The following is a 13,612-nucleotide window of genomic DNA, read 5'->3' as shown; positions in this document are numbered from 1 at the left end:
ATTTGTGTGCACATGCATGTGTAAATGTTACAGTGCATGTATGGAGATCAGAGGATAAGTTATGGGAGTTGGTTCTCTCCTTTTACCATATGGGAACTGGAAACTGAACTCAGGACAGCAGGCTTGGCAGCAAGCTCCTTTACTGCTGTGCCATCTTACCAGCCCCCAATTTGTGTTTAATAAACCTTCAAATCAAGCTGTGCACATTCAAATCTAAACAACTACTACTTTAAAGTAGATTGGAAAACTATGGTGTAGTAGAAAATCTAATAGAGTCATTGTATCTAGAGTAAACATCAAAATGAAATAGTTGTTTGATGGAAGTACTTAGACCTTGAAGAAATCATTGAAGAAAACAATGATTTTTTTCTGTTATCTATAAAGTTGCTTTACTGAAGGAGCTTTATACCTTTATGATTTTGGTCATAAGACGATCCTGGCACACCTGAAATGTCTTGCATTATTAGATACTGCAAACAGTGCACAAGAAGGACTAAAGTTACAGGGGTGTGATGTGTCCCTTCATGAAACATACAGATTAGATTAAAGGCTTTGGTATGAGGACTTTGTTTTACCCAAAAAACAACTTTGGTGAAACAATAAATATGCTTCTGCTGATTGAGGTTCAGGCCATTGAGGATGGATCTCTGCTGTGGGATGTTCTGTATGGCAAATGTGTTGCTCTGATTGGTTAGTAAATAAAACACTGATTGGCCAGCAGTCAGGCAGGAGGGACAAGGAGGAGAAGAATTCTGGGAAGTGGAATTCTTCTGAGTTGGAGACACTGCCAGCTGCCGCCATGACAAGTAGCATGTGAAGATGCCGGTAAGTCACGAGCCATGTGGCAAGGTACAGATTAATAGAAATGGCTTAATTTAAGATATAAGAACAGTTAGCAAGAAGCCTGCCACGGCCATACAGTTTATAAGCAATATAAGTCTCTGTGTTTACTTGGTTGGGTCTGAGCGGCTGTGGGACTGGCAGGTGAAAGAGATTTGTCCTGACTGTGGGCCAGGCAAGAAAACTCTAGCTACAGATCTCCCTGCTGCCTCAGAGCCTGATTACATTCTGGAGGGACCATATCTCTTTGATCGTGCTGTGTAACTAAGAACACTGTCACTATGGCATGACTAGGTGGTAGAAGGTGGGAGGGTGTGGGGCTGGACAGCAGCTCCATGGGGGATAGATCTTGCTCTGCCTTTTCTCGTACCCCCTCTCACTGCTTACTGTCTGCCAACAAGTCAAAAACAACCTTCACCATATTCCTGCTGCCATGATTTTCTTTCCAAGCAACCATGGACCCTTTGGAATGAGAAGCCAAAATAAACCCTTTCTTTGACAGAGGAAGAGGGGAGGGAGGGAGACTGACGGAGTACTTGTTGAATTGGGGCTTATATTTAGCTACACCCAATTTTTAAGATGAGCCATTCATTAGGAGAGCTGTAGAAACAGGAGAAAGAGCTGGCATACCGTTTGATGTATCCACCACTGGCTGTTCCTGTGCTTTGCTGAGGCTGACCATTGGTTACTCGGCCTGGTTGCTTAGATACCACATTGCTGGATGAGCTGTCTCCACCATCCCCCCATGTTGCCTTATAGTTCTTTCCAGACTCAAAGTTCTTCGTCCTATATAAATGTCAGGGATATAGGCAAACCGAAAAGCAGAAAAGAGGAGTTAAAATTATTAGTGCTTATTACCTTGAATAAGACTCTACCACTCCTGGCTAAAACTAGGTTATCTGTACTATGCCTAACGGCAATAGACAAAAGGGATGAATCAGATAGTTCTACCACAGTTAATCTTTTTTTTTTTTTTTTTAGACAGGGTCTTACTATGTAGCTTTGGCTGTCCTGGCACTTGCTTTGTAGACCAGGTTGGCCTGGACTCATAGATATCTGCCTGCCTCTGCCTCTCAAGTGCTGGAATTAAAGGCCTGAGTCACTACTCTCAGCTACTTAATCATGTTTAAAAGGTCCAAATACTACTACCCTACTACCAAATCTTTGCTAAGACAGTAGCAAGTGGCAAACTGAAAATTGATACTTAAGTCTTTCAGCTTATAGCCTTTTCAAAAAAAAAAAAAAAAGTTAATGGATACTAGGGGGGGGGGGAAATTCCTCAAGAAAGGCGTTCTAGGATACACAAAAATTCCTTGGAGGAATCACAGAGACTAATGTGTGGGTTGAAATAAGTCCAAGAAGGTAACAGTTGGACCCATCTTTGTCCCCTGTTGTGTGAACCAGAGTAGTTCTGGATGAGACTTCATTGCTTTAGTTTGTGTTTTGTTTTTCGAGACAGGGTTTCTCTGTGTAGCCCTGCCTATCCTGAAACTTGCTTTGTAGATCAGCCTGGCTCTGCCTCCAGAGTGCTGGGATTAAAAGCATGCACCATAAAACCCAGCTTTGATATGTGGGTTTGTTTGTTTGTTTGTTTGAGACCTGGTTTCATTCAGCCTAAGCTAGCCTCAAATACTACTGCTAGGCTTAGGGGTGTGTATCCTGGTTTATGTGATACTGGGGATCCAACCCAGGGCTTTTCAAATGGTAGGAAAGCACTCTACCAACTGAACAAAAAGCCCTCCAACCTGATTCTCTCTGAACCCAATGAGAGCTGGACGAGGTGGACTGCATCTGCATCTGTACTCTTACATCAAGACGGGTGATGACTGTGCTGGCAGCTGGACCTCTGTGAGCCCTTAAAATAAAACTCGGAGCCAGGAGGCGGTGGAGCACACCTTTGATCCCAGCACTCAGGAGGCAGGGCCAGGCAGATCTCTGTGAGTTCAAGGCCAGCCTGGTCTACAGAGCGAGTTCCAGGACAGGAACCAAAATTACACAGAGAAACTCTGTCTTGAAAAAACAAAACAAAAACAAAACAAACAAAAAACAAATTAATTAATTAAACTCAAAAACAAAACAAATCTCACCTCAAAGTTTTAGGCGTAACTAATAGAGTCAACACATAGGATGTGTTTCTCAACTGATAGATACAATTGGCAAGCAAAAAAGGCTCAGGAAAGTGCTTTTCTTTTCTTTTCTTGAGATAGAATGTAACTACATAGCCCAGGCTGGCCCACTCTTGACCCTCCTCTTGATTTTACTTCCCAAGTACTAGGATTACAGGCTTGTGACACCTCACTTGTGTCATGTGACTTTTAAATGTCTATTTCAAATCGCCTTTTACCGATTACTTTGTTAGAGTCAAGATCTTACTTAATTTTCATTTTATTTTTCTATTAACAAGAATTAAGCACAATGTTCCTATAATATAAGTCTTATTTATCGTAGGTTTAAATTAGTCTCATAATAGTAAAAATTGCAAAAGCCAGAGAATTAAGTCTATGAAAAAAAAAGGTGGTTTCTTCCTTAATGAAGATTCAATTCTGAGAAAACCAGAATTGAACCTTATTCATTACTTCTCCAGAAAGGGCACTTTACCCAGGGTGTAGTGGCACATGCCTATGACCCCAGCACTCAGGCAGCTGAGGCAGGAAATCATTCAGTTGAGGTCAGCCCTTGTCTCAAAAACTAAAGGCAGCTTGGTGAGTAGAGGTGCTTGCTGCCAAGCTTGAAGGCCTGAGTTCAGTTCCCAGAATCTACATGAAGGAAGACGAGAACAATTCCTGTAAGCTGTCTTCTGACCTTCACATGCTAAAAAGAAGGTGTGTGTACTAATTTATTTAGATAGGGTGTAATTTATATTTAAAAACATCGACTGGCTGACGCCACAGTATGCGTGTAGAGGTCAGAGGACAACTGCTTCACTCGGTTGTTGCAGCTGGCCTTCAGCCTTGTTGAGGGAGTCTTTTCTCTACTGCTGCTGCTGGCTGACAAATCTCAGGGCAATGCTTCACCCAACCCGACAGCAGAGAACCGGGTTTACAGATGCACACACACCAGTATATCGAGCTTCGAAACTGGACTGGGGGGCTTGGGTGGCCAACACTTTAACCTACTGAGCCATCTTGTAGGCCTTAAAGGAGAAATTTATGAAGGGCAAAAAGCTAGTTCTCAAAGTGCTTTTCTTGGTTCCATCCTAAGTTCTCATAATTATTTTTTTAATTCATAATTTTTTTTGTCAATCAATCAAGTCATGTTAAATTTTTCCTGGAACAAGGTGAGATTATCTAATTTTCAAATTGATATTTTCATATAATTATCTGTTAATTTAGCAAACCAATTTGTCGCGTATACTTTGCTAAAATGTAAGTTCCAAGCAAAAATCTAAAGCAGAGTAATACTATACAAAATAAACAATATTTCTCAATATTTTAAAAGTAAGAGTAAGTGGTTTCTACTCTTTTGTACATTTGTGGTGGTGGGGCTTCTAGAGTCCCAGCACCTTACCAACGAGCTACAATTCCCTGCACAATAGCCAGAAGTCTTAATTGAGGTAATATAATAGGGCTTTATTAGGATGCCAGATTGTAGAACAGGTGGGAGAGAGAGTGATGATGAATTTACAAGTGAGTAATAAAATCCAGGCACAGTGGCATGCCTGCTAACCCAGTACTCTGGAGACTGAATAAGGCTAGTTTGGGCTAACATAGGGTGATCCTGTCTCAAAAACAAAAAATAAAACTAAAGTGACTCATAAGATACTTCATTTTTTAACAGTGAATCATAGTCTTCATAAATATTACAAAGATTAAAAATTAAGACTGGCATTACCACATACAGTAAACTGAAAGGTTTAACTCCAATGAAAATTAGGATTAGTTAGCTCTATTAACCAATTTGAAATTATAAAAAGCCAAAGCTAACATATGATATAATAGGAATTATGCAACAATTAAAGCATATATGAAGAGGAAAAACCTGTACCTAAAAATAAAAAGACAATATTACATATAGTAACATGTAAATTTTCTTTCTTTCCTTGTTATTCTTTTGTTTTGTTTTAAAATAGCTCTGACTGTCCTAACATCAGGACTGTAGATCAGGCTGACCTGGAGCTCAGAGATCCACCTGCCTCTGCCTCTCTAGTGCTGGGATTAAAGGCGTGCGCCACCATGCCTGGCACATTTAAAACTGATATTCATTTTATTCTCAATAGGATTAATGATGACTAGATTGACAATTAATTCCTTGATTTGACAGTGGCCTAAATCATGGGAAATTAAAGTACAGAAAAGCAATACTTTAACAGAAGCAATCTCCAGGCACCAGAGGGTGTGAGATCTAATGGAGAGGACCATGATCAAATTTCTGTAAACAGAGAGATGCAGTCAGCCTGAGTTTCCCACCTTTAAAAGAACTACACCGTAGCCTCGGATTACAAAGGACAACCATTTAAAGTTTATGAAATTTCAGGAGTGCTTTTAGTTTGCTAATACTAATGTTACTTAGTTTTAAGTTTTTGGTACATTAGTCTAAAGGAGTTATTAACAAACCAGGATACTTTTGTTAGGTCCATCTTTTGTCTGCTGGCACCCATCAAGACAAATTCACTTCACACTACACACCACAGCACAGCTCTTTAAAACAGCTTCCATCACTCACAAAACCCATGCACATGCACAGAAAAGCCATGTGAAGCATCACCTTTAGACAGCAGGTTAGCAGTTCAGTGTGTACCTCAAGACCGCATCCTAAAGATCCCTTTGATCAGTTACTGAGCCCGGCTTTTGATGTTAGATCTTCATTTTTAGTAAGCACGAAAGGAAGAGATAAGTGAGAGAATGAGAAGCAGACAACAGTGAATGCCAAACAGAACATTTAGAGCAGCTTTAGAGCTTTAAACACACGATGCACTCAAATGCCTGCCTGGTTTCAAAGAAACAACCACCATCTGAGAATCTAGATAAAAAAGAAACAAGAAAACAACTTAAGCCATTTCATACTTCATTTTTCCTGAGCATGTCCAAAGGATAATATTCCTCAGTAAAATTCTAAAACTTATTATGAGCAGGAAGTACTGGCTGGCAGCACTAAAGTCCCCTCAATCTTCCTTAGTGGTAGAATGCTTGCCTGCCATATGCCAGGCCCTGAGTGTGATCAAAAAAGGCACACTAAGACAATAGCTTCAGCTGCAGTTACCAATCCCACCATTATGAAGCAAAGTAAACAAAAAATAGTAATAACCCTTGTCTTCCAGAGTTTCATAGATATCTGAATGGTAGATAAACAATTGTGAATGAGGGAAAGAGGGAAGAAAGAAGGGAAGAATATACGAATCCAAGTTGTTACCTACTGGTCTAGTAGTGCCGCTAGAATGAATCTGTGACTCACAGAACAAGGAGGCCTAAGATCTGTGTGTGTCTGAGGGCCTCAGGTTATGGCTGATTATGTGCTCAGTCTGAAACAGATTGGCAGGTGAGGTCAGAAAGATCTAGACAACGGAGGGGAGGAAATGGAGACGGCCGAGGACAAGTGACACATGGCAGCCAAGGTCCCCGTGGTGTACAGACATAGGACAAAGAAAGGCTCCCCTAGACATCTCTCAGCTGAGCTCTGCTCTTTCTTCATGAACAGCTGTTCTGTGACAGCAGTCCTTGACTCTATCTGGTAAGGATTGCTTTCTCTCCACCCACTAAGAAAGAGTTCTACAGTGTTGATGGTGAAAGCCTACTTCAGGGCCATGTTCTACCTTCTCTGCCCATGTCCAAGAAAAGCTTGTCTACATATGGCAGGGATACACAGAGGAAAAAACAAAATCAATACACCCATTGTTCTACCACCCATGTTCCCTCATTTTTGACGTTTTTTAGAATTCATTGCTATTTTGTTTATTAAGCTACAACTTAGAGCCAATCTTGTTCTAAAGAAGAGTCTTTCAAGGCAATTTACCTACTTTCTCTTCCCTCAGTCTTCCAAGATGGTAGATGGAACATGGCAGGAGAACAAAAGCTCATAAAACACAGCTAAGAGTTTGAGTCACACTATGCAGGCATTTAGAATGTTTGCTTGAATCAATCTGCTAAACCTGGCTGATACATTGTAGTTTTTGTTGCTATTGTTGTTTTGAAGACAGGGTCTCATGTGACTCATGCTGACCTTGAACTTGATATGTAGCAGAGGAAGAGGATGACCCCAATGCTAGGATTACAGGCATACACTACCACTCCCAGTTTTATGCAGGGCTGAGACTCAAACCCAGGACTTTATTCATGCTAGGCAAACACTCACTCTACCAACTGAGCTACATCCATCCCCAGCCCCAGTCACAGCTATTAAACTATAAACTTTCAGACAGTCAACCAAGGTCTAAACAGGTGAATGAGCTTATATTAAAGGTAAAAAGAACACTGTCAAATCCTAAATCCTCATGACAAAACAAAACCAGGAGTTGACTAACAAGGAACTTAACTTTTTTGTTTAGTGAAAACTGCACACAAGGGACCGGAGAGATGGATCAGGGGTTAAGAGCACTGGCTGCTCTTCCAGAAGATCTGGGTTCAACCCTAGCACCCACATGGTAGCTCACTATCTTCTCTAATTCCAACTCCAGGGATCTGAGGCCTTTTTCTGGCCTCTGTGGGTACCTGATATGAACATGGTGTACAGACATCATGCAGGCAAAACACTCATACACATAAAATTTTTCTTTAATTGAACAGAAAAATATTATAACATAAAAACACTTATCCGAGAGCTGGGGAAATGGCTCAGCAGTTAAGGGTGTTTGTTGTGCAAGATGAGGACGTGAGTGTAAATCCCCAGAACTCACATTAGACAGCAAAGCAAAAAACAAATCATACTTACCTGAAAATATGTAAGTATATACGACTTAACTCATTTGAGGCTAACGCTGGGATTCTAAGCACTTGGGACAACTAGCTGGAAGCACTGTTTATGAAGCTCTGTAACTTAACCTGTAAGACATTCATTTCAACTAAGAGTTCAAAGATGAGCTCCTAAAGATTAATGGTTAACTGCCTCAGTCCAAACTTCACCTTAGCTGAACATCTATTATTAGTTAAAAATCATGGAGTTTGCCTCATCCAAGAGTAAGAAGAGAATAGAAATTTTCACAATGAAATAAAACAAAATGAGTGACCAGGCAGGATGCCTTGAATCCCAGCACTCAGGAGGCAGAGGCAGGCAGATCTGAGTTCCAGGCCAGCCTGGTCTGTATAGAGAGCTCCAGGCCAGCCTGGTCTATATAGAGAGTTCCAGGCTAGCCAGGACTACATAATGATACCCTGTCTCAAGAAAACGAAAGGAGTGACGTCCTTTGTGTCAAGCACAGTCTCATACAGTATACTATAAAACATTCTCTGTTTCCTAGAGATGCCATGTGAGGTTTTAATTGTCAGCTTGTCACAACTTAGAATCACCTGAGAACCTCTACTGAGGAACTACCTAGCTCTGGTTCGCCTGTGGCCATGTCTGTGAGCAGCACCACTCCCTTAGCAGGAGGCCCCAACAGTGTAAAACAAAGGGAGAAGACTAGGTTGAGAACAAGCACCCAGCATGCAGCAGTCACTGCTCTCTGTTCTTGGATATGATGTGACAAGCTGCTTTGTAGTGGGTAGCCATTCCAGCTTTGATCTGGAAGTTTCAACCCCCATTGAGACTTCGGCAACTGTCACGCCTACAAGGCGGGGCCAAGGGAGGCGCAGGGGGACCCAAGATCTGGATCAGCGGGCGCGCTCTCTGTTGTGGGACCCTGGATAGTGGAGGTGGACCGAGCAGAGCTCCAGAGAACATCGTTGGACTGTGATACACCTTCCCCAGACTCCGCGACCTACTTATTTCTTAATTTGTAAGTTACGCCATTAAATAAATCTCCTTTTAACTATGTGGAATGGCCTTAATAATTTCACCAATATCTGGCGCCCAACGTGGGGCAAGTTCCAAAGGCCTGGGTGGCTCCCGCCCTCAGCCTCCTCCCTGGCTGGCGGGTACCTAAACCCGCCTGCAGAGTTCCATAGAACCAGGGAACGCCTACACGGTTCCATTCCCGAAAAAGGGAGCAGCTAGTCCGGTCTCAGCTCCCTAGCTTAGCCCCCAGACCAGCAAAAAACCGCTGTGAGTGAGGCAATCCTCCTCCTCCCCGAGTGCGGCCCCGGCTCCCACCATCCTGGCTCCCGCCATCCGGCTCCCCACCATCCCTGCTCCTGCCTCCAGCTGCCGTGGGTAGCCATTCCAGCTTTGATCTGGAAGTTTCAACCCCCATTGAGACTGTCACGCCTACAAGGCGGGGCCAAGGGAGGCGCAGGGGGACCCGAGATCTGGATCGGCGGGCGCGCTCTCTGTTGCGGGACCCTGGATAGTGGAGGTGGACCGAGCAGAGCTCCAGAGAACACCGCTGGACTGTGATACACCTTCCCCAGACTCCGCGACCTACCTATTCCTTAATTTGTAAGTTACGCCATTAAATAAATCTCCTTTTAACTACGTGGAATGGCCTTAATAATTTCACCAATACTGCTTCAAGTTCCTGCTCGACTCCCCCAGTGATAGACTACAACCTGGAATTGCCATCCAAATAAAACCCTTTCTTCCCCTAAGCTGCTTTTGGTCAGTGCGTTTTATCACATAAGTGAAACTAGGACACACTACCCATCATCATCCTCTTGGATCCTCCCTTCTCCATGCTTCTAATACAACCAACTGATTTAAAGTGAACTGCTGTTGATTGAAAGCTTCATCCTCTAATCTCACGGATAAAGTCTAATTTCAAAGATCCAGAAAATGAATTGCTGCTAACTAGCTTCCCAGTGCAGTCATGAATGCCAACCAGTCCATCAGCTGCTTAGCTCTGGCATCCAAGTTCCGCTACCAGCTACTTACATCTCTTTGGCTACTTCTCAAATGAATCATGTAGCTCAGTTAAATTCCCTTTCCTTCCATGTTTTATTTTTGTTTTTTGTTTGTTTTCTGGTGCTAGGGCCTTCCACTCAGCCTCATCCCCAGACCCTTTCCTCCACATTCATCCAAATCCTTTTACTGACAAAGCTCAACTCATGTCCTACCTCTCCTATAGGGTATCATCTAACCACACCCACGGGTACCCTAGCCTTAGTGGACATCACACCATCTAACACTCACTCTAAACACCCTGTCTTTTGAAGAAGTCCATTCTTTACTCCTTGAACATCTAGACACAATGCCATTCTGTTGTGCATCATCCAGATGTACATTTCCCAGTCTTTTTGTATGCAGATTGCTACAACAGTTGGTCAATTTAGCCATTGTTTTCTACAAACCTTCCTGTTTACATGAAAACCTTGATCTTCAGTTTGTTTTTTAACAAAGTTGCTAATTTAGGCCCAGTTATCTAGTTACACTTCTGACTTTATTTCAGGGTAGGGAGTAGACACTGATATTCTCATATACTGATTTATTTTTGAAAGCTCTTGATTTATCAACTTACCTATTACAAGGGCAGACGCAAAGGCCACAGCACTTGTTGAGTTCTGTTAAAGTCTTCTCTGCCTCTCTCATGTCTTTATTTATTTGTTCCATGCCTTCTTCTATGCGATTTAGTTGTTCTAAGAATAAGTTGTGGTGTGTTACATTCACAGATGTCCAGTGAAAATGCTATTGTTACCCAGAAGTAAGCTGCAAACTCCACTCTACCAACCACCTGCCAGTGAATATCAGTACCAGGAAAACAATACTCATCTTGAGGCTCCTGGAGCCTCACTGTAGAAAGATTTGTTCACCAGCGGCATGTGAGGGTTGCTCGGAAACCACTCTTGCAACCAGACCAGATTCCCAGCATTTCTAGCATTTAGTCACTATCCTAATGAAAGCTAGATGGGATTAACTAAGGTCAACAAAATTGGATGTTTCTAAACTCACCTCACCAGAATTTAGACCTCTTTTAGAACTTGCTATCTGAGAATGATCTAAGAATATCATGTTTAATGTGCATGTGACAAATGCCTACAATAAGCCGTGCATGTCTAACAGACTTGTATACAGTTGGGCACTGTTGCCTCTCATCCCAATCTAGCAATGACCATGATATCATAATTTAAATAAGAAGAAAAAGAAGAAACATATTACTCTTATCTCATAAAGAGAAGGCTGAATTTTGTAAGTGGCTGATTTCATAGGGATTTTTGACCTTGTAAGTCAAACTTATAATGACTTCAACTCACCCCCTTGTTCATCCAGCATAGTGATGGTCTTGATTCCCGCATCCTGAGACTAAAAGCGGGAGGAGGAAGATGAAAGTACAAGAAAACAACCCAAAACAACAGCAAAACTTGCAAATACTGACAAATGACAAGAAAGAATCATAGTGAAAACCAAGTTCTCAGGAACTAGCATCACAGACAGAACTAGCTGCCTCACACCAACACACATCTTAACCCCTGAAGCAATTAAGTCACAAGCTTGTGATAAATTTATCTTCCCTGTCCATATTCCAATACTTTCATAGAAAAAACAGAAATGGCTTATCAGTACATCACTGGACAGTCTTCAGCAACTGTGGTTTCAAGTAACATCAATTACAGCTAGTGCTAATATCCCATCCATACATTTCTGTATGTGAAGATTGAATAATTCTTACCTCGATGGCTAATCCCAGGATTCTCCTTGTACTTTCCAAAGACTAGGAAGAAATACAGAGTTAGAGCATTCTAAAAAATACAGGAAACCAATTGATCACAGACTATAGTTATGATGCTACTTTATTGTTAAAACATGCAAGCACATCCATCTCCTTACAAGAAAGCAAAAAAGGAGATGACTCCACTTTCATTTCCTTCCTACTAGGCACCCCTTAAGAGACTTCAGATGGTGGAGTCAACGGAATTTCACGCAGGTAGGCAGAAATGTGTGTATTACACAGATTTTAAAGAATCGTTAAAGTTCAGAATCCCTTCCAGAATTGCAAGTAACTGTTAAATACTAAACACTTTAGAGGGACCAAGAAGAAGCCAAAGTGATCTCTAAAAAACTACTCTCATTTTTCTACTGTAGAAATGGAAATAGAGGCCTGCAAAATGTCTCAGGAGGTAAAAGTACTACCTACCGAACACGACCACTTGAGTTCAATCCCTAGAACCCACATGATGGAAGGAGAGAGTGACTTCTGCAAGTTGACTTCTGACCTCCACATGCATCACACACACACACACACACACACACACACACACACACACACACACACACACAGCAACTAAATTCATTAAAATGTAATAAAATATTAAAATGAAAAAATACCATTTACCTCATCAGTAACCTGGTGAGCCTTTAGCTGAATTTCTTCTGGTGACAGATTATCCATGATGAATCAAAACTCTACTGGACACAGAAACAGAAATATGGATACTCTAGAAGAATAAGGATACAGAAAAGTTTGAGCAAAAACCATAGATTTATGGGATTTAGGTACTTACCAGGCAAGTAGATTAAAAAGATCAATCTCATTACCTGTTCAACTACACCACAGAGCCAGGAACTCAGGCTAAGAGGAAAAATGGATATTTAATGTTATTAGTACAGGAAATACACCTAAAACACAGGGGAAATACTCTTTTTTTGAGACAAGCAATCCTATATCCTAAGTGGGCTTGGACTTGCTATTCAGCAGAGGCTGACCTTGAACTTTCGATCCCTCAGTTCTGCACATCCTGTGTGTGGGAACACAGGGTTTCACAAATGCTAGGACAAGCACTCTACCAACCAAGCTACATCCCCAGGCCCAGCTGAAAGTACTCTTTCCAATGGGAAAGTGGTTCTTGGCTTAAAACGCAAGGCCTGAATGAAATTTAAACTTTGGAGACTATTAGAATCAATTCTTGGGCCAGTGAGTTCGCTCTGTCTGCATAAGCACCTGTGGACATTCAGACGGCCTCACAGGTAAAGGTGCTTGGCATGCCAGCCAAGCCTGAGTTTGAGGTGGAACCCACCTAATGTATAAGCATTATGGGACAGATATAGGTTTTCTTTACTGCATTTGATAGCTTTATATTACATTTTGTATGTTTGTGCATGTATACCTAATGTGTGCCTGTGTGTGTATAAGTCTGAGCACATGTATGTCATGGGACAGATATTACACTGCACCTGTGTCAGAAGAGAGTCTCAAGTATCAGTCCTTGCCTTCCACCTTGTTTGAGACAGGGTCTCTTTTTGTTCCCTGCTACATATACTAGGCTGCTAGGTCCAAAGATTCTCCTGTCTCCACCTTTGACTTAGCTGTGAGTACTGGGATCATACTTGAGCTACTGCACCTGGCTTTACAGGGGTTCTTGGCATTTGAACTCATGTTCTCATGACTGCTTCGCTATCACTTGATAACACCAGGCTCACAGTCTAGATTTGGGGTCTTGAAACATTTTCATTGTTGTTTTTGAGAAAGGGTCTCATGTAACTCAAGCTGGCTTCACACCTGCTATGTAACTGAGGGATACTTGGAACATCTTATCCTCCTGCCTCTGCCTCCCAAGTGCTGGATCAGAGGTGTGGGCCACCATGTTCAGCCTTTGGAAACTTGTGATTATAGTAAGGTGGGGGATGTCAGTGAGCAGATTCTGACCAGGGAAGCTACTAAAACTCCTAACACCCACTCTGAAAGCTGATCAACAAAGAACGATCATGCACAAATGTTAAAAGTGTTGAGGTCAGGAACCCTGCTTGAGCTATACTGATAAGCAGAGAATCAAATTAACCAGAAATATATTACTAGACCACACTTTTCAAGGGA

General features: G+C 41.9%; 1 protein-coding gene across 3 annotated transcripts in view; it reads right to left on the bottom strand.

The window, feature by feature from the left end:
• Positions 1-13,612, bottom strand: part of Snap23 (synaptosome associated protein 23) — a 35,575-nt gene that overhangs the window by 5,073 nt on the left and 16,890 nt on the right. For 2 of the 3 annotated variants that reach the window (XM_052724285.1, XM_052724283.1), the window contains exons 2-6: positions 12,134-12,236; positions 11,471-11,512; positions 11,055-11,103; positions 10,322-10,439; positions 1,471-1,626 (exon numbers count right to left, since the gene is read on the bottom strand). In XM_052724285.1, coding sequence (XP_052580245.1) covers positions 1,471-1,626; positions 10,322-10,439; positions 11,055-11,103; positions 11,471-11,512; positions 12,134-12,190 — 422 coding nt within the window. In that variant the 5' untranslated portion in view covers positions 12,191-12,236. Of the gene's footprint in view, positions 1-1,470; positions 1,627-10,321; positions 10,440-11,054; positions 11,104-11,470; positions 11,513-12,133; positions 12,237-12,336; positions 12,371-13,612 lie in introns of all 3 variants that reach the window. The other variant, XM_052724284.1, reaches the window with a different exon arrangement.

This window comes from Peromyscus californicus, unplaced genomic scaffold (assembly GCF_007827085.1).
Source record: "Peromyscus californicus insignis strain IS unplaced genomic scaffold, ASM782708v3 Scaffold_7__1_contigs__length_154581171, whole genome shotgun sequence".
Lineage (NCBI taxonomy): Eukaryota > Metazoa > Chordata > Mammalia > Rodentia > Cricetidae > Peromyscus > Peromyscus californicus.
This window is presented reverse-complemented; position numbering and strand designations above follow the sequence as displayed.